Genomic DNA, 23,990 nt, shown 5'->3' with positions numbered 1-23,990 from the left:
ATCGTGCATGAGTAACATTAAACAACAAAAGGAAGAGGCACTAGAAATAAAGGGAAGAGGATTTAAGGATGATCACAGAAGTTTTAGGAGTCCTACCTTGAGCAACAGCAAGCAATCAGCCAGATGAAGACTCCGATGGCCACGAGAGAGAGGAAACAAACGATGATGACGTATAGGATGCTCCAGTCTGACGGGATATAATGAGGTAAATAGTGGACAGAAAGTTATCACGGGAAGAAAAGTATGACAAGATATAAAGGGGGACTTTCCCCAAATATACATGTGAATTGAGTGAACGCAGCAATATTGGTAGAACACATCAGTGAAAGTTCGAGGAAAATCCAACAATCCAATCAAAAGTTATGAATTTTTGAAATTTTAATGACCAGACTGCTGGAAGACAAAATTTCTACAGATTATGACATCACATATGAACATACACATTAGATAGATGTAAAGGAAATATCAAGAAAAATCCACAAAATATCATTTCATATGAAAAGAAAACATTCCCTGGACTTGCAACTGGCATATGTTGCGGGTAATGTCATTCCTCCTGCTTTCTGAAAGAGGTAAGTCTAGTGTTCCTTCATTTTGCTACAAAAGTGTAAATATATTGAGTTTTCTTCATAATTTCTTTATATATTTCTTTGCATTTGGGGGTATCATTCCCCTTTAAAGATGCACTATGATTACTGTCTTTTCACCTACAGGTAGAGTTATACATTCCTCTCTCCCTCTCTCTCTCTCTCTCTCTCTTTTTGTAACATAGTGCTCTCAAAGCTGGAAGTTATGACTGTTAAAGTTGTTTTTTGTCCAGTACACCACAACCAAGATGATCTTCAGAACAAATCTCACCACATTAGGTGCACTACATATCACCTTTCACTTTGTCCAGTTATCCTAGAGAACTAATGCAAAGTGATCCGCTTCGACATTTTTGTTTTTTTGTTTTTTTGTTTTTTAAACATGATTACTCATCCCAAATCAGATCTACACCTCCTCACTCACCACAATTATGTTCTCCGTCTCCCAGCTTGACGCGGAAGAAGTTTTCCATCCAGAAGGTTTCGCACACGCACCGCTTCGTGTACTGGTCGCACGTGCCGTGGCCCGAACAATTATTTTGGCAGACTGGAGGGAGGAGTAAGCAGGGCAGACAGACAGAAGACAGTCAGAAAAACACATTACACACATGATTAGTGCTAAAAGGCATTGTGATATATAAGAAAGAAATATTGATTTACAATCAGAACAGCATAGCATGACAGACTCTGATTCAATAGAGTTTAACTTGCCCTCCTAGGTCTTACAGTAAAAGTCCACCTTCATATACATGTGGATTGAGTAAATGCAGCAATATTAGTGGAACACATCAGGGAAAGTTTGGGGGAAATCAGACAATCCGTTCAAAAGTTACGAATTTTTAGGGTAAGTATCTGCACAGTCACTGCTGGATGAGAAGACTACTACAGCGTATGATGTCACGTGCGTACAACGCTATAAGGAGACTATAAAGAGAATTTCAGACAATTTTACTTTTTGAAAAAAGTGCACATTTCCTCGACCCCTCACTGATGTATGTTACGGGTAATATTATTCCCCCTGCCTTCTGAAAGAGAGAAGTCAAGTGTTCTTTTATTATGCGAGAAAAATGAAAATATGTTGAATTTTCTCTATATTTTCTTTATATTGTTGTACACATATGACATCACAAGCTGTAGTAGTCTTCTCATCCAGCAGTGACTGAGCAGAAACTTCAAAAATTCATAACTTTTAAACGGATAGTCCGATTTTCCTCAAACTCATGCTGATGTGTGCCACTAATATTGCTGCATTCATTTAATCCACATGTCTATGAAGGTGAACTTGTCCTTTAACAAAGCAATCCACCTATAAAATGAGTTGCGCACTTCAACAGAAAATGTGCTAAATCCAGTATTGATAATGATTTAAGATGTGCAAAAATCACTGGTCATTGTCTTTACCCTTCCTAGCTACAAGGAACATCAGTGTTCTAGCCATAACAAAAAATCATGGGCACACATACAATGCACTCCAGTTGGACCCAAAACCAACAAGGAAAAGTAGAAATTACGCGGTGCGTAACATATGTCCCCGCCGGAAGTAGCATTTTGTAACAAAATGTGCAATATAGGTAAAAAATCAAGGTCAAAGGTCAAAGAAGTCAAAGGTCAAAATTCTGTGTAGAAGTTTTGAAGCCCTCACCTAGTGCCATCACATAAAGCAAATGGAATCGAAATTGGGTTAGAAATGGCGAAGGAGTAGCATTTTGTAGCCAATGTACAATATAGGTCAAAAATCAAGGTCAAAGGTCAAAGAAGAGAAAGGTCAAAATTCTGTGTAGAAGTTTTGAAGCCCTCACCTAGTGCTATCACATAAAGCAAACGGAATCGAAATCGGGTTAGAAATGGCGCAGGAGTAGCATTCTGTAGCAAAATGCACAAAATAGGTCAAAAATCAAGGTCAAAGGTCAAAGAAGTCAAAGGTCAAAATTCTGTGTAGAAGTTTTGAAGCCCTCAACTAGTGCCATCATATAAAGCAAACGGAATCGAAATCGGGTTAAAAATGGCGAAGGAGTAGCATTTCGTAGCAAAATGTACAATATAGGTCAAAAATCAAGGTCAAAGGTCAAAGAAGTCAAAGGTCAAAATTCTGTGTAGAAGTTTTGAAGCCCTCACCTAGTGCCATCACATAAAGCAAACGGAATCGAAATCGGGTTAGAAATGGCGAAGGAGTAGCATTTTGTAGCAAAATGTACAATATAGGTCAAAAAATCAAGGTCAAAGGTCAAAGAAGTCAAAGGTCAAAATTCTGTGTAGAAGTTTTGAAGCCCTCACCTAGTGCCATCACATAAAGCAAACGGAATCGAAATCGGGTTAGAAATGGCGAAGGAGTAGCATTTTGTAGCAAAATGTACAATATAGGTCAAAGGTCAAGGTCAAAGGTCATGACTGAAATTCTGTGTAGAAGTTTCAAAGCTCCCATGTAGTGCTATCATATAAAGCAAACAGAATCAAAATTGGCTCATAAATGACAGAGAAGTAGCAAATTGAAGATTTTGATCACACACGGACGCACACACGGACACACGGACACACGGACGGACGGACGGACAGACGGACGGACGGACACACGGACACACACACGTACGGAGCCCGTTTCATAGTCCCCTGCTCGAACTCGTTCGGCGGGGACAACAACCTCCTGATTACTACACAGGTGTCATATCCATTCGACTACCAAGCTTACGCCTCACAGCCAGTGATGGTTCTAATCCCTTTGTAGCAGCAGGCACTGGGTATTTATGCAAATCAGTGATTGATTCATTAATTCATCAATTCATTAATTAAAGAGCAGTTCAATAGAAATAAATCCCAGTGAACTGGTCAAACACACAAAATTGGCTGATTTGCTTGGGTGGTGTGGCCTAAGTGCGACAGTCACTAAAGCTATTTTTTTTTTTTTTTTTTGGGGGGGGGGGGGCAGGTAGACTAGGAAATCAATACGGAATGGATAACCATTTGGTGGTGCATTTGTAGGTGGTTTCACAATACACCAAGTATTCTTTCTTGAATGTGAGAGTGGTCCTGAAAACAAGGACCTCCTCAATCTTGACGTTTCGTTAAAACATGTTCTGACCATCCTCAGGAGAATGAGAGGTAGGTAAAAAACAAGCTTACAGAGAGAAAAAAAAAAACATGCTTCATGAAACATTGAGATTGATAGGGTCCTTTTCAGGACCCCTCTCACATTCAAGGGAGAATACATGGTGTGCCATGAAACCACCTATTACTAAATGTTCCATCGTCACGGAAACCTTCTAAGAAGAAACATACTACCGCTGTCCAACTTACCCACGGTATCGTACTCGAGGACGGGGTAGTTCAGGAGGGTCTTCTGGGCAGCGATCCCCTTGCTCTTCAGCCGTCTGATGACCTCTACACCGGACAGTGGGAGGTGGGACGTCTTGTTCTGGGCCAGGAAGATCACCTTTAACCTACAAGGGCAGCAGACAAGCACACAATTGTAACACTGCATGGTCAGTCTGGTCCAGCAGGGTCACAAGCCCTATGTCACCATCTCACAACTTGCATACAATTATTTGTGAGAAATGTGTGACCTATCTGTTGACTAGAGACATACAGCTGACGACTTTGATAGCAAAATAAATAAGCTCCATTCTTGTGAATTTGAGATATTTGCAATTAAAGTTGCTAAAAGGCAATGAAAATTTTAAGAAAAATATGTGACATTTTCGACCATAACTTCAAGAAAGATTCTTGTCATGTAACAAATGAGTTATCACTGGAAATATTTCATTTAGCTGTATCTAATAATGGACTTACATTGTACTTCAAACTGTTTGCAAATAGCGCTAAACAAGTTTTCGGTCAAATTTGATAATGATATTAAATATATGGAAAATAAATATAGTGCCTACTACAAAATGTTTCTATGCGCTTTACAGATAATAACAACCAATGAACATTGACAGTTACCGAAAAAAAAGCAAAAACAAGTGGCATGTGGTTAGTAGTGTGTGTGCCTTTAAACAGTTACTAGACAGAACCTGCATGTTTGTATGATATGCCTTTAGGCATATTCAGTAAGTTTAGTTTTGTTTTCTTATAGTTTAAGTGACATGTCTTGTCATCCTGAGCCTTCAGCAATCAGGAGGATGGGTTGATGGGTGGAGGGGAAGATGGGTGGGGAGGAATTTTTGTCTTTTTTTTAAAGTCAGCTGCACTCAAAATTTAGGCAGAGCATAGCCCTATCTGCAAAATAATGCGGAGGTCTCTTATTCCTCATGTTACGTACAGTGCATATTACAACAGTTTGCTTGTTTGCGTTTGTGTATGTGTGAGAGTGCAATTCAAGGCACAAATCATTTTCACTTTGAATGCAGACTTGCACATCACCATGGCAACCCCTCCATCTGGCTAAAAAACAAACAGACAAACAAACAAATAAAAAACAAAACAGAACATGTCTTGTCCAGCATGTTATAGAGCAGACTGACCTGTTTGAGTCTGTGTGTGAGATCCTGCGGAACAAGATGTCATTGTCATTGACTCCCAACATGACGGCAAGGGGTAGCAACAAGTCCTCCTATTACATGAAATCATTGAGCACATATCAATTATTATCAAATATTGAAAATGTGAAAATGTAGACAGATTCTCAGCAGTAACATCTATAATGACATGCTATAAAAAGAGCACTTGTACTTTTTGAGTCAATGGACTTTGCAAACTCTGTGAAATCTAATATGGGGTTAAATAAAGAAATGGAAAGAGAGACAGACAGACAGAAATAACTAAGAATTCATATCATATTCCACATACATTTTTGTACTAGGAATGTTGCAATAGGATTGGTCCAGAGCTGATCACGTGATGAAGCGTAGTTTTGCCCATTACATCACCTGAGAAGAAAAGTTCATTACACTCTATGTTGATAGTCCCTTTTGTTTCGCTGATCTCCACACAGTCTACACAGTCCTAGCGCAAGATGAGTACGCGCGAAATAAAAGTGCATTGCACTGTGGACTATCATGTGACCTAGGTCACTTGATAGTACACAGTGCAACACACTTTCAGTTCGGTGCCGCCCAGTGCGCGCAGCAAATTCATTGTTTTGTCATCTACGCGCACACGTAGCCTTACCCCTAAGGATACCTAAAGACAGCTAAAACGGTTTCAGATGTGGAATAAGATGGGAATTTCTAGGACCCTAGATGTGGAATATAAAGCAAATAATCAACTTTTAGTTTCAGGCAATGAGACAAACTATCACTTCCTCGGCGATCTGAATGTGTACGCTATCTTTCCTCAGCTGCATCCAGATTGCCTCAGAAGTGATAGTTTGTCACATCACCTTCACCAACGTTGATTATTTGCTTACTATATACAAGTGTATAAGCATCACCAATCTCCCTTATCTCTGTCAAACCCACCTCTCCCCCATATCCAAGATACATAACGAAGGTCTGCCAACTCACCTGATCTTGCCTGGTAAAAGATTTGATGTCGACATCAAAGATGAGTTGAACCAAAGAAAGTATGTTGGGGTCTGCAAAATTCAATGAATTAATTGATGGAATGAATTGGGGTCTCATCCACAGGTGCTTATATTAAGATTTCTATAGCGTCGCAGAGGTGACAAGACATTGTATCTCAAATTTTGCTGAAAATGACTATTTTTTTTTTTTTAATTCATGGTCAGATAATCAGTTAAAAGCATAATTTACCATTTGCAGATGAAACAAAAACCCAGCATTTGTGCTTCAAAATAGTTCTAAAATGTGAGTTAGGGATAGAAACAACCAATATAAGAATCTGAACCAGTATAATCGATGTTAAGTATTGTTAAATATATGAACTGTGAACAATAGTTATAATAAAAATGTTTCCAGACTACACAATCTTTAGTTATGGTTTAATGAGAAAAATAGTGATATCTCCTTATATTATAGGCTTTATTGCAAAAATTTTATATGGTAGGATGTTTTGTGATACAACTAACTGACACATGTGCATCAAAAGTGATATCTTTCACATTTTTTAAATCACTGTTCCCAAAGGTAAACAGGACCTTTAAGTGATGTCCTGTCCAAATCCTAGCTGTCGTACCAAAAAACTGATGCCACCACAACATGCCAAAGGAAAGGCTATCCCTTTTGATATAGTGCTTTAGCTGCCACATTTTTTTTTTTTTTTTGCTCTCCTGAACATCTGACATTTTGTAGATACAAGGTCTTGTCGCCCCGGCAATGATACAGTTATTGTAAGTGATACAGAGAAAGGTTCAATAAGAGTGGGTCTGCTGGGTACAGTGTATGTGTTTCTCACATATAATTACTGGAAAGCATATGACTGAATTGTTTTCACTCAAATACATCATATCTATCGTACGGCATAAAAGTTCACCAAGTATTCGAAAACAAACTGAGTGAATGAAAAAGCACATAAATTGATATATGAACATACAAACACACCCACAAACAAACGTATAATTGAGATTAAATATGCATGCATTTAGATCTTTGAACACACAGCATTACAATTCAACCACACAAATGGAAGATTTCAGCAAATAACATAAATGGTGTGAAACATACATACATGTATAATATGTACAACTGTATATATCAGATATTATATATTCTTTATAAACATTTGATAATTCAACTGTTCCATATAGATCATTACCATCTACTTCTACCATCACAGTTATATCAAACATCGATATAATTGCCATTATTATCATTATTATCATATCAATATATCATCATCATTATCATTGTTATCATTTTTTGTATCATTAATACCTATTCAAACTCAAACTCACCCTCTCTGACATGTACTGTCACAGTGTCTGTGCTGTAGGCGCTGTTTGCATCCGTCACATTGAGCACAAATTTGTATTTGCCTGGAACCAAGTCTACCATTCTCAGGATCGCCTCATGATCAGAGCTGCCAACAACCACCTACAAATAAAGAATGGACAATCATTAACATGATGGGTGCCATGGCACTGCATTGCGCAATGACTGATGAATGAATTGAGTAGCATAAAGACTGTGTTGACTGGAATTACGAAATACCAAAAGACTTACATACAAGTACTTAATTTGATGAAAGTTAACACACAGTGACAGACCTGTAAGTTATTTTGTCTGACAAGAAGCTACAAGTAAACCAATTTGGGTTTTCATTAATGACTGACTCATTACTACCCCAACTTACAGTGGGCCAAGAACATGCATGTATGTACCATACATACATACACAATGTATATTGCTGTACATTATCTATTATTACATTATTATCAGTACATTATCTGCCACAGTATCTACATCTCACAGAACCGCCTGCTTTTAGTGTCAGCCAACATCACTAATTTACGATTAAAGGAACTAAAAACATTAACTCTCATTCTTCTTTTTTTTTTGGGTAAGTGTATTGGAAACATCTAATACACTCATACATCCATTATGCATGCATCCATTATGTGTGTAGGAGATAAGCATATGACATCTACTATGGACAGTATGGGATATTAAAACTCAATTTGGTTGCTGATATGCCTATGGCAGCTACATGTACCTGCCTAGAAAGGTCAGCTGTTGTATATAAGTTTTCTCACAGTGGATAATCTGTCACAATGAGGCAGACACACTCCCTGGTGAATTACTGTACGAGCTGAAATTTTCGCCGTGGTTTTATTTTTGCGAATTTTGCGAATCGCCTTTTAACCGCGAAAATAACAACACGCGAAAATGACAACCCGCGAATAGTTAAGTTCAGTTAGACCCTCGCAACCGTGAAATGAACAACATGCGAAAATGTCCTCCATGCAGCAATTTGCGAAAATATCTGTACACAAAAATTTCAGCTCGTACAGTATTTCATGCCAAACGAGACCCAAAACGCAGATACATGTAGGGGCCCTGTATTATTGCTTACCCCTCCAGCTGGGCTGTCCTTGGTTCTGATCCATTGGTAGGACACGATCTCCCGGTCATCGTACGACAGTGACCCGTCCAGCTCCAGACCAGCAGACGGAAGGATGACTTCCTGGTCTTCTCCAGCCACGGCCACAGGGGCCTGGTTTTTCACTGGACATTGGGGAGTAGAAATTGCGAGAGGCAGTTTTGAAAGGTCTTGCTGTCAATATTTATCTAAGTTGGTAGTTATCATCTTTCCCATGCTTGATACATGCCCACTGTTTGCAAAACATTTCAATACCAACTCTGAAAATGAGTTTGCGAAGGCCTTTTCGATCGCATTTTTTGAGTTCTTGCATTTATCATGATCTCTATTACAAGTCAAGAGGAAGGACTTGTCACTATACAGCTCCACTGCACTGTTTGATCAAGGAGCAGAGATTATGTAATTGGCATGGGTAGGTCCAAGATAGAGAAGTGTTTAAAAACAACCTTGCATTTACAGCTGTATCTTCTCTACAGAAACACATTCGAGATCACACTTTTTCCAGTGTTTCAGAATGGCAAATCTAACCCCATCATCAAAAACAGCTTCCTATTCATCAACAGCCCAAATCTCCCTGAAAGTCATTGGGAAACCATAATTCTATGCCAGATGTGAGTTGATAAATGTATCCTATATCAATTCCACTAATACTGCTGTGATTATCCTGAACACTCATCATCATCATCATCATCATCAATAGAACTTTAATCACTCCTTCTTATTTCTCCTCCAAACAACTTCAAGACCCTTTACCTGATTCTCACTCTATTCTTCCTTACTTTGGTCCCTGTTTCCTATTCTTCCCATCTCCATTAGTGAAACCTCAACTTCCAGCTCACCGCTGCCCATCAACTGCCACTATTTGCCATCCTTACACTCTCCCTGTCACCTCCCTCCTCCACTCTTCTCTTTCTACTTCTAGGGTCTTCTTTTGTCTAATAACAGTCCTTTTAAAGACTTTGTAGACATGGTGTCACTGCAAACCTCTCTTTCCAAGAACTTTATTTACTCAGGTTTGAGTTTCTTCAGTTTGTCTCCCTCTACAAATGGAAATTTGTTAAGATCGCAACTGCTGATCTGTAAATTAACAAACATGTCGGAAAAAAGGAACCAGTGGGACTCAAACCTGTCATCTACTGCTTTTCGGGCAGCGACACTACCACCAGGCTGTCCCTGGTTGCCGGCAGTGACACAATGAACATGGAACAAATACCCAAGCTCCGAAATTCCGACATTGTTATGTTAGATGACAGGTTCGAGTTCCACTGGTTACTTTTTTCCGACATGTTTGTTAATTTACAGATCAGCAGTTGCGATCTTAACAAATTTCCATTTGTAGAGGGAGACAAACTGAAGAAACTCAAACCTGAGCCTTCACCCCTCTGAATAATATCTTTCTTTCATTCAACTTTAATTACTGTTGCTCAATATCTAAATAATGCTTGTGCATTCATGGACCATTGTGTAAGGGAATAAACTGTGATAAATCTGCGTTTAAAAAAAGCATATTTACAGTACATTTTTGTCTGTATGTCAATGTCTGTGTGTGTGTGAGCAGAATGCATTAAATGCATTTCAAAAGACATATTGCACAAACACAGACAAAGGTTTGTGCATACATTAGCAGTTCCATTGCTGGAGGTTTTTGTTTTGGTGCTTTTCTATCGAACAGGGGGATGGAGTTGTTCCATAAGTGATGTAACTTTCCACATCATTTAAAGGTCTACTTAATCCATGTACATTGTGTGCTATTTATGCATCAATGCAGTCTCCATGTTAAGAGGAGACAAAATCATCACTTTTTGCAGGGAAGCTAACCCTGTGAACAGTAGTGCAGGATTCCAATGGCTGAAAAACTTAATTTTTGGTGGAACAACAGTAGTTTTACCTTTCCTGCAATGGACATATTTTACAGTAATACAATTTGGAAATATGCAGTAATTTCTCTAAAACCTGCAGTATTTTGGGCCAAAAATAAATAAATAAATAAACAGTTTTTGAAAAAATATTCTATGAAACCCAAAGTATTTCTGGCAAAACAAAAACAAAAACAAAAAACACAGCAAAAGAAAAATGATAATAACATTTGGCATCTTTGTTTTATGTAGAAGAGACGCACCTCTCAGAGAGCACTTACCGACTTTGACAGACACCGAGACTTCGTCTGAGGCCGTCTCCCCCTGCCCATCTGTCACTGTGAGGCGGAAGACGTACGTGCCTGCTGCAAGCTTTGAAACTGTGACCCTCTCCTTGTCTGGATTATCAAGGACGGCATCCGTAGGACCACTACAGGCACAGAAGGTGAATGATAAAAAAAAAAATGGTAATGGTGGAGACACCATGGGTTACTGGTCAGTCTCCCTTTCAGCAACTCTCCTTGTTCCCTACCGTATCCAGGCAATTACCCCCAGAGGGCAATTACCCCCCGGCTAAACACTGGTTAGTGGTAAGGTTAGAGTAAAAGATTAGGGTTAGGGTTAAGTTTAGGGTTAGGAGTTTGGGTTAGGGTTAGGATTAGGGCCAGGGAAAGTGTCCGGGGTAATTGCCCAGGGGGTAATTGCCCTAGACCCGTTCCAAAGAGGTAGTTTGTGGTCTACAACAACAGAGTGAATTCTGACTGACAGATCCTAGACAAGAAGCAGGCCAAGAAGGAATCAACTGACAATGAACTGGTGAATAACATTATCTTTCAATTACTGTCAAATGGGCTGGGAAATGATAACGCCATTTGAATCTATCACATCACTACACTGTACATCATCACGCACAGTAATAGAGAGCCATATCAGGATACATTATGTTTATTCAACTTCTTTTCCCTATCTAGAATAAAGCAGTATTGGTTGGCTTCATTTGGGGATGGGGAATTCTTCATATGATACTCCCTCAGACCACATTACTCTCTTCCAGGCTCACACACCTTGTCTTGGCTCCCCCACCCCACAAGTCAATGTTTAACCCACATGCAATTACTCTCTTTGATGGTTTGGAAATTTTCACTGATATAACAGGGATTACTGAACTGCGTCATCTATGATACCAAAATCAGGAGTAGATAAGAAATGAACCTGCAGCCCCTCCCCTCTAAGCCTATAATCTAGACGGAAGATGCAGCTATGGTCTTTATTGTCATGCTAAACGTCCAATGCAGCAAGACTATTGTCTTTGCTACGCAATACATCTTATGCGGTGAGACTACACACAGTGGATGCTCGCGAAGCATCCACCGCCCCATGTATATCCACTCGTCTTGCTTTAGTTGTTGTTTTCTTATCATCAACTATGAATCCGTGGCATAAAACTGCCATCAATTCATAGTCGATAATAGGAAAATAATGACCAAAGCAGGATGAGTGGATAAAGGAGGTGGACGCTTCCACTGTTCGTAGTCTCACTGCATCAGACATATCGCTTAGCAAAGACAAGATTCTCACTGCATCAGACGTATCGCTTAGCAAAGACAAGATTCTCACTGCATCAGACGTATCGCCTAGCAAAGACAAGATTCTCGCTGCATCAGACGTATCGCCTAGCAAAGACAAGATTCTCGCTGCATCAGACGTATCGCCTAGCAAAGACAAGATTCACACTTCATCAGACGTATCGCCTAGCAAAGACAAGATTCTCACTGCATCAGACGTATCGCCTAGCAAAGACAAGATTCTCGCTGCATCAGACGTATCGCCTAGCAAAGACAAGATTCTCGCTTCATCAGACGTATCGCTTAGCAAAGACAAGATTCTCACTGCATCAGACGTATCGCCTAGCAAAGACAAGATTTTCGCTGCATCAGACGTATCGCCTAGCAAAGACAAGATTCTCGCTGCATCAGACGAATCGCCTAGCAAAGACAAGATTCTCGCTGCATCAGACGTATCGCCTAGCAAAGACAAGATTCTCGCTGCATCAGACGTATCGCCTAGCAAAGACAAGATTCTCGCTGCATCAGACGTATCGCTTAGCAAAGACAAGATTCTCGCTGCATCAGACGTATCGCTTAGCAAAGACACGATTCTCGCTGCATCAGACGTATCGCTTAGCAAAGACACGATTCTCGCTGCATCAGACGTATCGCCTAGCAAAGACAAGATTCTCGCTGCATCAGACGTATCGCCTAGCAAAGACAAGATTCTCGCTGCATCAGACGTATCGCTTAGCAAAGACAAGATTCTCGCTGCATCAGACGTATCGCTTAGCAAAGACACGATTCTCGCTGCATCAGACGTATCGCTTAGCAAAGACAAGATTCTCGCTTCATCAGATGTACAAGTGTATCACTTAGCAAAGACAATAGTCTCGCTGCATCAGATGTGTAGCATGACGATAAAGACCATAGCTGCATCTTCCGCCTAGATTATAGGCTACCCCCCTCCAAAAAGAAAGAAATAAAGAAAGAAAGAGGGGCGTCGGCTGACCTGACTTGCTCCCAGTGGTAGCTGGTGATGGCAAGGTCATCGCTGCTTCCCCTCCCGTCCAGCTCAGTGCTCTCTGTTGGCAGGGAGAGCTCCTTGTCCGGCCCAGCATCTGCCACCGGAGGGTCATTTTGCTCTGTTGAGAAAAATATGCACCCACTTTCACTAACATCTGCAGTCAACCTCGCGAACAGCGACCTCTGACAAATCAAAAAATTAGCTAGGTGGAAGAAAAATTCCACCCATGATGGATAAAAACATGTTTTAAAATTCTGTTGTCCATGTCAAATTTTACATAAGTCGGAGGATTTTCTACGCCCTCTTTGGAAATGGCTTAAAGTCGGACGATCGTCACCCCTAATGGTACATGTACGTTATTGTGTAACTCCTCCGAACGAATAAAATTTGCGCATGCAATTGCGCAATGCCAGACTGCAGTGCTATCCATAAATGTGTGGGACAATGCTGCCTCTGAGACACGTGTGTGTGTGTGTGTATGTATCATACACAAACATTGTGACCGCGAGCTGCAGTGATTGGAGGAGAGAGGCCAGAAGACGCTTGGCTCTTTTGGCCTCTCTTCATGCATATGCGCACTGTGAGTGTGCGTCCATTCGGATCCCTTCGGAAGCTCACGTGGCTCGGACAGCCATTTTGGGTCAGGTGATTTTGAGACCAGTGTGTGTTCGCTGACCCATTGAGCCAGCGCTATTCTCATTCGGTGTCATGACATTTGATACAGAATGGGGGGAGGCAGCGTGTTGCGTTCGTCTCCGTGCCGCACAAACCACTCGCCTCAACTGTAAGGCTTTAAAGGAGGTTGACTGTATTTAACCTCCAGTTGGATTTTTTTTTTTTTTTCATCAAGGACACAGGGGATATTTATCAATTTATGGCCTTGCTTGTATTACAATATTTGAAGGACATTATCCCAGTGATCCAGCACAGACAGGAAGTTACTAGCAAGCTCCACACAAACAGACAAACAACCTTAAAAGGACATGGCTAAAGTGATTCAGAAGGTTTCACAAAAAGAAGGGTTTTTTTATTTTTCTTAAATAATGTAAAGAAACAATTTATTTGTGGAAGAATGTCTAGACAGTAAACCCCTCTCACTCTTTACCTCTCTGCTTCAGCATTTTAGATTCCTTTTTAGCACAAGATGGACAGACTCAGAACCCATTCCTTTGGAGCCCACGGGTGTCGATCACCCTTTTTAATTAACTTTATTCATCTGAATTCTTCTGCTGATTTTTCTGCTGCATGTGTCTTTCAATACAGGTAAGTATGTGGATTAGTTATAGGATTCCAAAATATAACCTACTTGGGACAGCACTTTCCATTGTATGGTATCCCCATGCCAGCCAGCCTTTAAAAGGAGAAGAGAGAAATATTTTGGTTTTCTCACCTGGCTTTACAATGACAGTCACGGTGTCCTCGTCCTTCTGATTGCTGCGGTCACTGACGGTCAGCTTGAAGACGTACGTGCCTTCCTCCAGCTGGGTCAGGTGGAGGATCTTGGACGATGTTCCCTGGTGATAGAGGGCGACAGACAACATCTCATCCTCATTCTCATCATCATCATCATCACTGCTGTTATCTCAAGGAACATCATCATCTATAAATCATTTTCATCGTGAACACCATTTCATACACCATACTCTTCAAACATCTGATGAATTGGTCTGACTACTTTTACTTGTTAGTTTCTACACTACAGATTAATGCACTTGTCAATGTAATGACTCACCCCACTACCCCCGGACATGGGTGCGTCATTTCCTCGTTTGGTCCGTCAAATTTGTGACCCAGGTGTTCGTCATTTTACCAGCTTTGTCCGTCAAATTTTTGACCGAGGGGTGCGTCAAAATCCCATCATTGTCGGTCAAAATTTTGACCGAGGGGTGCGTCATGGTACGTCACTTGGCTATGGAAAATAACACGCATTATTTTGAACCGAGGGGTGCGTCATGGTACGTCACTTGGCTATGGAAAACTGCACGCATTTTTGCACGCTACCAGTACCGGATACACGTACCGCGAGTGAAATTACAGTGAGCGCTTTCCCGCGGCAAGTGAAAATCAAAGTCGGGAAGCGTTTTGGAATAAGAGGAAAAAATGCTTGCCAGAATCTGGCAAGCAAAGAATTTAAAAGCCACCCTTTCTCCTTACATTTTCCCTCCAACAAACCCATGAAATCATGCATACTCAATCTCAAACCAGGGACTGTTCAGCGATGTAACAACTTAGTTCAACCTTTACTGTCGAACACTTAGTGCCTATTGCATATTGCGATGCAACACCAACACACATGCTATCGAAGAAAGTTTGTTTACATTCAAATACAGTGTGCATCTAAATAATGTTCTGTGGTGACAAAGGCGAATTTTTGACAGTAAAAGAAGCGGCAGCAGAAGAAACTGCCTGCCGCATGCCATTTTCTGCTCGCGGGATAGCCCGACCAGCCAGAAGCGCGACGCTGTTAGCTGTGCGAATATCTACGTACAGCGACTAGGCTGTATGTAGTTACTCGCGGGAATGCTGTGGCGTGGCGTGTACCTGCGCTGCAGCAGTATGCATCCACCGCACTAGCTATGGCCGCGCACACACAGCGCATCTGCACACATGTGATTGTCATGTATGGATTGCATGCACAGAATACATACTACTACTGTAAGGAATATCGTAGCAGCAGCGTGATGTACGGTGAATGACGGTACGGTGCTTACAGGGCCATGATAAGGGAAACTTGCCGAAACTTTTACAAATTATGTTTACGAACCAAAAGAAAATGAAATTGCTTGAATAAAACGTATGCAAAAATCGTTTCAGTATTTACGGGGGTGTGTCAAATGTACCGAGGATGTCCGTCAAAAAAGTGACCGAGGTGTGCGTCACTTTCAACATGTTGTCCGTCAAAAAGGTGACTGTGGTGTTAGTCACTTGCAGCGTTTTGTCCGTCAAAAAAGTGACTGTGGTGTCCGTCAAAAACCCTGTGTGGTCAGTCAAAAAATGACCATGACGCACCCATGTCCGGGGGTAGTGGGGTGCGTCATTACATTGACAAGTGCATAAGTACAGGTATGAGAAGCCAATTCACAAAGTCAGGAAAAACTTCACTAATCCCCTTCCACGCACATACTGTAAAACTGGAAACTTTCGGGGTGTTGAAATCTTCGCGCATTTCGCTCAATTAGAAATGAGCGTGAAAATAAAAGCATGCAAATATTTTTGCTTGCCATTTGTTCCAGTCGTTGATGTCTTGATTCCACTGAATTAAAAACAAACAAAACTCTTCTTACCGGGCCCAGCACGAAAAATTCGTTGTGCAAAAATATCCACATTTACAGTACACTGTGTATTGATTGTCTGCATCACAATTGTGCGTCTATGAGTACACCGTATATGTATATTTACTGAGGTCCAAGGAGACTATCAGTATTTGCCAGTTTTTACTCATATATTCTGAACAAAGAGAAAAACTTTCTTCTCTGGTATTTCCAATATTACTCATTCAAGCGTATGGCTCAGTGTGCCTGGTTGATACCGTTTGCTGACTATTGCTAGTCATCTGAGGCAAACCATGAGTCGGCATCATTGTAGCACTGATTTATCAACATTCAACATTTCAGAGACAGAATGTGTAGGTCGGCATTTCATAAAATTGGTTTGGTAACTGGCAACGGGGTACTCACCGTCATATCTGCAACTTGTCCAGACATCTTGGTCCACTCAAAGCCTGTGATTTCATGGTCGTCACTGCTCTTTGAACCGTTGAGGGTAGCGAAGTTGACGGGGAGCTTGATCTCGACGTCGGGGCCAGCGTTGGCATGAGGCTTGTAGTCCTCCTCTGCAAGCAAAATCATTACAATCCGAATTTGAAAAATGGGGAAAACATCCTCTGCTATGAACATACAATCATTACTTCATCAGTACACAGTCGAACCTGTCTATGGCAGCCACCCAAGGGAGATGAAAAAAAGTGGCTGTTGTAGACAGGTGGCCGCTATAGACAGGGTCGTTAACATGGTTTTTCTCTAGGAGGGAATTACGTTTAGTGGTCACATACGGCAGGTGGTTGCTACAGGTATAGACGGTGGTCACTATAGACAGGTTTGACTGTATACATCTCAACAGAATAATGCAAACATGAAATTCTACAGAAAATAAAGGTACAATATCATTACACTGTAAGAAGTGTGCAATTAAAACAGAAAGAAGAAATATCATAATAGGCCTCAAGTAAAAATGCTGGATTTGGGGAGGAATGCTGCAGAAGTAATGTTTGTATTAAGGGTGAATTCCCCCAAAACAAGACAAACACATATTATGTTTGACCTTTGTTTTTGTTTTTACATTGTATAACAGAGTTGGAGAGACATCAGGCTTACAAGAGAAGTTAATGTGTAATTGCCTCTCATATGCAAGTTTCTGCACATGTTTGGTTTACAATGTATGTGGTGTTGAAACGCTGAAGTATGTCTCACTGCCAACTATTGACTCAGACTGCAAAAATCTTTCCTTTCAAGAGCCGTGTAAAAAACTCCACTGCCTTTCAGTCAAATATGTAACTCCAAATACACTAACATTGTATACGTTAGACGTAAGAGATGTATTAATAGGCATTCATAATAGAGCACCAAAGTGATGATGTCACAGTCTTTAGTTATAGCTTGGGTTGGAATCAAGTGTGAGCATGGCTAGCAACAATGGTATGTACAGATATTTGGGCCAGGTGAGGTTGTTTAGAACTGGTTTCCATGGGGATGAATAGACATCACATTTTGGTTCTCTAATAGCTAAGGAGAATCCAAGTTCAGGATTAGCTCCACCTCTATGATCCTGTTTTACAAGCCAGAATGGTCGGAGTGCAAATGAGCACCTTGAATGTATCAAATTATCAAACATTTTGTGAAAGAATGCAAAAAAAAAAAAAAGACTAACATGAATCTGTAATAGTACAGATTACAGGGCCGGGGGGGCAGAATCCGCCCCCCCTCCCTCGACGTTTCGCGCTATAATTCTGTAACGCGAGAAGGCCTCGTCGCGAGGCTTCTTGACTTTCTTTGTTCAAGTCTTGTGCAACTTTTGAGACCAAATTTGCAACGTCTGCGCATACTTTTTCGAAGCCACGCCCATTTTTGTAAGGGCATGTCGCCCCAAAACGGGCACAATTTTGTGATTTTGTGTCATTTCCTATGGAAAACAGTGCTCTGTCATGAAAGTCATAAAAACCTGATTATTTTTACAATTAATCACTTTCATTATATTAATTTTATGCTAATTATGGTAGAAAAGAGGTCAGTGACAGTTTCCAACTAGAAATATCACTTAAGGTGATTAATACCCCCGCCCCATGACGACAGTCTTACCAAAGGAATGATCTTTCCTTGATCTTCTGCCATTTAAATGCCGTTACCATGGCAACGCAGCTTCCGACACGTTCGAAAAATATGTCTTGCACATCTTCCCACCAAGACTATTGTGTGTGCCACATTTCATAAGCTTTTGTCAAAAACTGAGGAAGTAGTTCAATCCACAAGATCTTTCCTTGATCTTCCGCCATTAATATGCCGTTACCATGGCAACGCAGCTTCCGACACGTCCAAAAAATATGTCTTGCACATCTTCCCACCAAGACCAATGTGTGTGCCACATTTCATGAGCTTCAGTCGAATACAGAGGAAGTAGTTCAATCCGCAAGATCTTTCCTTGATCTTCTGCCATTTATATGCCGTTACCATGGCAACGCAGTTTCCGACACGTCCGAAAAATATGTCTTCCACATCTTCCCACCAAGATCAAGGTGTGTGCCACATTTCATAAGCTTTGGTCAAAAAACTGAGGAAGTAGTTAAATCCGCAAGATCTTTCCTTGATCTTCTGCCATTAATATGCCGTTACCATGGCAACGTACTTTCGGGTTCTGTCAAAAAATGCGTCTTGCACATCTACAACCAAAGGCCCACATCTGTACCAAGTTTCATGGAAATTGGGCAAAAACTGAGGAAGTAGTTTGCAACACAAAATTTTCCATCATTTTGGCTCATAATATGTGAGCTGTTACATGTACCATGGCCACATACTTTTTGTCACTGTCAAGAAATGTGTCATGCTGACCTATATCCTAAGACAAACATTCAATATGAATTCCATGAGAATTGGAAGAACACTGATGAAGCAGTTTTGCCATGAAGCATTTTGCCCTATATTTTACCAATAACATGCCGTTACCATGGCAACGCACCTTTTGCCACTGCAGAAATATGTGTCTTGCACATTAACATATTCAGATGAACATCTGTACCTAATTTCATAAAAATTGATCAAAAACTGTGGGAGGAGTTCGCGACGCAAGATTTGTACCCATTTTTGCCCATAATATGCCATTACCATGGCAACGTACTTTTTGGGTACTGTCAAAAAATATGTCTTGCACATCTACAACCCAAGGCACACATCTGTGCCAAGTTTTATGGGAATCGGTTGAAAACTGAGGAAGTAGTTCGCGACGCAAGATTTGCAACGGACCGACCGCCCGACCGACCGCCCGACCGACCGACCGACCGACCGCCCGACCGACCGCCCGACCGCCCGACCGCTCGACCGACCGTCCGCTGATTCCTATATACCCCCTTCAAACTTCGTTTGGCGGGGGTATAATAAGAAAACAAAGAAAAAACAAAAGTTGAAAAACAAGGAAATGCATAAGAAATTCTGAAAACAATAAAATACATAAGAATTGAAATGAGTTTTGGAAGTTTTTGTGATGTACAATTGTTGAATATGCTAAAAAAGATTTACAGACCAAAAAATAGACTCTCAATGCTTTTAATTAGGCTAAAATATGATTTTGAGCTTAATTTGCATAATTAATTAATTAAAATCAGAAATTGATTGTTTCAAAAAATCTTATGACACAATCTTGTAGATTATGACGTGGGTCTCACGCATGCCAAATTTCATCGCGATCGCACCACCGATGGCCGAGATCTCGGGGGGGGGGGGGGGGGGGGGGGGGGGGGGGGTCAGAATCCGCCCCCCTCTGGTCTTAGCATAGCCAAAAAAGCCCGGCCTGATTAGGGTTAAAGGAAGAAACCTGACCAGTTTCAACAAGATATACAAATGCAGATTTGAATATGAATGAATATATAATTATAGGGATATTTTGTGTCATAATTGCAGATTTCTGTAAATTTCAGCTGAGTTGTACTTACCTTCTTTGACAGTCACATTGGCTATTGTGGAGTTTGAAGCACCATCGTAATCAGTGACCGTCAGCCTGCAAGAAAACAGTTGGGTTGGTACAGTCATAATACATTGCACAGTTTGAAGGTGAGCCACGCCACAAGAATGTAACAGAGAGAACATCAATCTCATGTTTGTGAATTTCATCCATGCAAAAATTTTGTTTTACAGGATACTTGTGACCATGTAAAACAAGAGTACAGAGGTTAACAGAAAGAATAAAGGATACTGTGCCAGAAACCAGCCTCTATAAGATGAAAACAATCAGTCCTACCTGATGAGATAGCCAGGGTTTGCTTTCTAGCGAACCACGCAGCCCTCTAGGTTCGCTTTTTAGCAAACCTGGCAACCTGGGTTCGCTTTTTAGCAAACCTGGCAGTCCTCTAGGTTCGCTTTTTAGGGAACCTGAAAGCAGCATTCTCAGCAGCAAATGCTATTATTTTGCACATTGATGGACCAATTTTTAATATATTTTTCCCAAAATCTAATGCTTTTTTGTAGACTCTTTCGTAAAGTCTCTTTTTATTTTGGACTGGGTTATAGGCAGAGCTGCCAACTAGTACTGATTTTCAGTAATTTCTACTGAAATTGGAGAACAGCGTCTACAAGATGAAAACCATTAGTCCTACCTGATGAGGTAGACCCCTGGTTTCAGGTCGGTCAGCTGGAGGGTGTCCTGGTCACCCTGGATCTCGTGGTCACCTATTGGTCCTTTGAACTGCTCCCACCTGTAGCTGGCTATGCGGTCATTGTCGTCGTCTGTGCTCCCTGTGGTCATCAAAGGAGAGGATCAGGCAGAACTGTCATCGACTGATGGCGATTGACATCATTTATTGATTAAGAGTTCTCTAAACACATGCAATTGTTGTATTTACCTGTGACAGTTCAGATGACTGGCTGTCATTAGCCATCGTCTAGGAAAGATGACAGCCCATCATCGAAACTGTCACAGGTACATACAACAACTGATGGATGTGTTTAGAGAACTCTTTGCCTATATTCATCAACCATCCTTATGAACATATTTCGCAGTATCATTTATTGCTTTTTGATAGCAATGCTCAGAGATGCATTATTAAGGATACAATGCATTATTAGGGATACATAAATTTCTACACTTCACTAGGTACACCTTGCATATAGCAGGGCTTGAGACTGATAATTTCTTTCTTGTTTTTTCTAGTGGCCCATTCGGGTAACTAAAATTTTTTAATCAAAACTTTCTTTTTTTGCAAAAAAAGAAAAAGAAATGCAGTGGCCCAAAATAGCAGGAAATGTAAGAATTCTTTTTGAACTTTAGTGGCCCAATCAGGCCACCAATAGATTTCAACTTTTTGGAAATTTGGTGGCATGGCATCAATTCCCAGTGGCCCGAGGCCATCAGGCCACCAGGCCACCACCAATGTCGAGCCCTGCAACAGCATGTAACTGCATGGTAACAGCACAACAATCATCATAAAAGGTAGATCATTGCTTCAAGAAAGCAGAAATCATCTCCCATTATTATAACTGCCATAACTTTGAACACGTTCAAATTTCACCTGGAACAGGATGCCTATAATAAACTGTACGTGTATATTCAAAATGCCAGTCAGCTAAGATGTTATGCTATCATGTCATCTGCAAATCCTATTTGGTTACTCTATGAGCTGAAAGTTCAAATTATGGGCACTCGGCTGAGATTTGGGCTGAAAGTTGCAGAATGATGTATATGGTCAGGCAGCAGATTTTTACCTGAGCCGTCCAGGATGGTATCCGAGTTTGGGAGGGTGACGACCTGAGTACTCGGCTGGATGACAGCGACTGGAGGCTGGTTGATGCGGGGAGGAGGGACGACCGTCATGTTGACCTTGGCGGTACCGTAGGAGCGTGAGCCCGTCACCTCGACCTTGAACTGGTAGAAGCCGGCTTTGAACTTCAGAAGGGGAAAAAAATGACAGCGGTCAGGTTAGAAATTATGTTAGACATTCTACTATTCTTACACACAATATAATGTGTCAGAGCTCAGATGATATGAAGGGCGGTGAATAAACATTTTTAACAAAGATTTTAGGAGAACTGGCGAGACTTTGCAAAGGTAGGATCAATCATGAAGGATGTTTTCATCTTTAGTCTTCTTTAAGTAGACATCCAATCTTTCTAACATTATCACTTGTTTGTGATGGGGAAGGTTTGTAAGATGTCACATACAATAGCTATTGAGGTGCTCAGTTCCAAATGCAAGATGAATCCTCTCTGTGTTTACTTCATCCTAAGAAGATGAAAAAATTAAAAAAAAAGAAACAAGGGACCAGCTGACTGGCATAATCCTACATTTGAAGAGTTTGATAATATAAAACAGAGTAAAAGCTTATTAAGGTTCTTATCATTTTCACTGCTGTTTGGCAGCTTTAATCACAAAAATCTCAAATTAACATGAAAGGAGCCAACTCATTTTGCAATCAATCTCTTCATATACCCCATACAAAGACTGATTTTGAAAACAAAACAAATCAAGACAAAACAAAACGACAGAGGGACCCCACATAAAGTATAAGACTGATTTTGAGCACAAAAAAAAAAAAAAAAAAAAATTCATTTGGAAGCACTGCACACTCCACCACAATCTAAAAGATGCATTATTTGTCAAGGACAGGAGAGGGCGCCACTCACATTGGAGAACTGCATCTTGGGATCATCCTGGCCAGAAGAGGCCATCTGAACAGCACTCCCCTCCGGTTCGCTCACGACGCGGTAGGCGTACGTGTAAGGCACCTCGTCGGGCGGTTCCTCGGGGATCACGAAGGCGATGAGGCGAACGGTGTTCTCGTCGGGAAGCTGCAGGGTGCGGCTGTCACCGAGCGACACCACCAGCTGTACGACTGAATTGGGATGAAGAATCGTGAAGGGTTATAGTAATTGAAGGGTGGGAGTGAATAAAATGCCAAATTCAGAATTTAAAGAGGTAGTACTTATATAAAGAATTGTATTTGTTGTTGTTGTTTTTTTAACTTTGAGCAGTAGTGTTATGCTTTTTATTTCGTTCAGATCATTACAATTTTTCTTCCTTTGTTATTATGAATTTATCCCAAATACTTTACAAATATGAAAATGTACACAAACAGGATTTATCTCACAGTTAGAAATATACACCCTTCAAATTTCCAGAAGACTGGAAAAAATGGGAAAATCTCAGGGCTTTTAAGCACACGGTGATTCAAAAATATATTGATTTTTCACAAACAAAAAATCCATCAGATATAATCTAGAGTCTGTTTCACTCACAAGATTTCAAAAAGTTTGATGCATCATCTCATTATCTGCTTCAAATGGAATAGAGTGCTTGCTCAAGTGAAACATTTATTTTGTTTTCAAGAACTGAAAGAATGAAGATTGGTTTCTAGTCAGGTACATGTACTACTTTATAAAGATCATAAGTACTTTTTAGTGAAAGTTATTGTGAAATGCTCTTTCAGGGTAATGGTAGATGCTTGTATTAAACAACAACAGAAGATAATTCTAAAGTCTAGTAACTGCATACTGTAAAAGTGGAAATTATGGCTCTGTTTATATTTTCATGCATTTCGCGCAACCAGAAACTAGCGCGAAAATAAATGCATGCGAATATTTTTTGCTTGCCACATGTTCCTGTGCGTGATGTCTTGATTCCGTGGAATTAAAAACGCGCGAAACTCTTCCTACCCGGCCAAGCGCAAAAAATTAGTTGCGCAAAAATATCCACTTTTACAGTATTTCAGGAACTTATGTTGTTTTTGGTGACTCTTTTTCTTAGAGCAAGATGCATGTACATGTAATCTACAATATACATTTAA

General features: G+C 40.6%; 1 protein-coding gene across 1 annotated transcript in view; it reads right to left on the bottom strand.

Annotated features, from left to right (window-relative positions):
- Nucleotides 1-23,990, bottom strand: part of LOC139713024 (dyslexia-associated protein KIAA0319-like protein) — a 70,732-nt gene that overhangs the window by 11,608 nt on the left and 35,134 nt on the right. The window contains exons 9-23 of the mRNA XM_071624801.1: nt 22,831-23,039; nt 21,913-22,093; nt 20,808-20,946; nt 20,148-20,212; nt 16,627-16,781; nt 14,340-14,463; nt 12,935-13,067; nt 10,657-10,805; nt 8,493-8,644; nt 7,375-7,513; nt 6,026-6,096; nt 5,045-5,133; nt 3,879-4,021; nt 1,012-1,134; nt 97-187 (exon numbers count right to left, since the gene is read on the bottom strand). Of these exons, the coding sequence (XP_071480902.1) occupies nt 97-187; nt 1,012-1,134; nt 3,879-4,021; nt 5,045-5,133; nt 6,026-6,096; nt 7,375-7,513; nt 8,493-8,644; nt 10,657-10,805; nt 12,935-13,067; nt 14,340-14,463; nt 16,627-16,781; nt 20,148-20,212; nt 20,808-20,946; nt 21,913-22,093; nt 22,831-23,039 (1,963 nt within the window). The remainder of the gene's footprint in view (nt 1-96; nt 188-1,011; nt 1,135-3,878; nt 4,022-5,044; nt 5,134-6,025; nt 6,097-7,374; nt 7,514-8,492; nt 8,645-10,656; nt 10,806-12,934; nt 13,068-14,339; nt 14,464-16,626; nt 16,782-20,147; nt 20,213-20,807; nt 20,947-21,912; nt 22,094-22,830; nt 23,040-23,990) is intronic.

Source organism: Diadema antillarum, unplaced genomic scaffold (assembly GCF_040938485.1).
Source record: "Diadema antillarum isolate AM-2024a unplaced genomic scaffold, OU_Dant_1.0 seq00001894_RagTag, whole genome shotgun sequence".
Taxonomy (NCBI): Eukaryota; Metazoa; Echinodermata; class Echinoidea; order Diadematoida; family Diadematidae; genus Diadema; species Diadema antillarum.
The sequence above is the reverse complement of the archived record's forward strand: the minus strand, read 5'-3'. Positions and strand labels throughout refer to the sequence as shown.